General features: G+C 42.7%; 1 protein-coding gene across 1 annotated transcript in view; it reads left to right on the top strand.

Moving 5' to 3' along the window:
* Positions 1 to 1,558, top strand: part of LOC101857835 (spore wall protein 2) — a gene marked incomplete in the record, with an annotated part of 53,324 nt that overhangs the window by 21,481 nt on the left and 30,285 nt on the right. The window contains 2 exon segments of the mRNA XM_013088685.2: positions 338 to 724; positions 1,051 to 1,190. Coding sequence (XP_012944139.1) covers positions 1,140 to 1,190 — 51 coding nt within the window.

The following is a 1,558-nucleotide window of genomic DNA, read 5'->3' as shown; positions in this document are numbered from 1 at the left end:
GAGAGAGAGAGAGAGAGAGAGAGAGAGAGAGAGAGAGAGAATACATGCTGTTGTGTCCATCAAAGAGAATGTTTTTTTCCCTTACATTTATCTATTCCATCCAGCCCCCATGCATACCTTCTGCGATAACAGGTTTCCTAACGTAATACCTTTCGCTTTCTGCCCGATAACTATTGCGTTGTTATAATATGTTTAGTCAGCGCCCCAACATGTTGTTCTTTTTTTTCAATCTCATGGTCTCTGGCCTCTTTGAATCACAAAGCAAACACTCGACATTTATTCATTCACCCTGTTCTAGATAAGATATCTTTTTAAACGTATTTCCCTTTCCTTACAGCAACCAAATTGACAGATTTGCCCGTCTTGGCAAGACAGCGGCACCAGGAGGGAGCCCTTATCTCATCACGTGCTCTGAATCCCAGTGTTTGAACGGAAGTGACAACAGGATTGCTGTCCCCTGCGCTGGACGTAGGCACGCCAGTGTCGTGATCAGAGGTCTGAGGCACACCTTGTCTCCCCGCAGTCGTAGAGTGGAAGCCCAGCGAACCACGAGAAAGCTCGCTCCGCGCTTAGCTCTTGTCTCTCAAAGGTGACGTGACACTTTCGTTTATCCTTCATTGCAAGGAGTTTTGAAGTCAAAGGCCTTTTGGATATCAGCGCAGTTGCGAAGCTCCCTTCAAGAAGTTTGAGAGAAAACAGATTCCTTCAGGATATTGCTACAATTGTAAGTGCCCATAATCCGTAGGAAGACATTTTCGGACATAGTGTTTTCAAGGACTTTGTAAGAGTGGAAATCTGAGCGCGTTTATGTTTGTTGTTTATTTTTTTGTAGATAAAAAGGAATATTCTGGAACTGTGTGAAATTCGTTAGAGTAGAGCGTCCGTGATTTCGTGTGAGTACAAACTTTGCAACCTTGTGTTCCCGGCATCCCAAAGGGACTCCTGGCTTTCACTTTCAGACGTTCCTTTGACCTTGACACAAATTTTTCTGTGACTCTCTGCTATTATTGAAATCGTTTTTTGTTGTTTTTTTTGTCTTTAATCTCAAAGAGTCAGGGTTCAAACACCCGCCGCAGACGAAACAGCGACAGTTCGAGACCCTTGTTCTAAAGATTGTCCCAGCGCTCATTCTGAGAAGGATGGGGGGATTTGTCGCTTTGTATGTTGTAGGAGCGGCTCTGGTGCTTCAGGTGAGTTTATCTCCCCTTAATCACTGGAATGAGAGAATTTATATTTTTACACAGATTTCCTTCCTCATGTCTATTTGTGGATTTGACTCTTTTGTGTGCCGGCGTCAAATTACGCATTTTAAATGTAGCTTTAGCCAGAATTTACATCGTTATTTAAAGTTATTTTCCATGCATTTGTCAGCTACCTTTTCCACTTTAGCCCAGCTGTCGGTCTGTATAATTATTTGTTTATTTTCTGTCTTTGTCTACCTGCCAGTTCATGCATCTTTGTTTCTGTCATTTATACAATCTATATATCTGTCTGTCTTTTCGACCATTTTCCCGCGTCATCCTTCTCTCTCTCTCTCTCTCTCTCTCTCTCTCTCTCT

The sequence above is a fragment of the Aplysia californica genome, unplaced genomic scaffold (assembly GCF_000002075.1).
Source record: "Aplysia californica isolate F4 #8 unplaced genomic scaffold, AplCal3.0 scaffold00788, whole genome shotgun sequence".
Taxonomy (NCBI): Eukaryota; Metazoa; Mollusca; class Gastropoda; order Aplysiida; family Aplysiidae; genus Aplysia; species Aplysia californica.
Note: the sequence above shows the minus strand (reverse complement) of the source record. Positions and strands in the feature narration are given on the sequence as shown.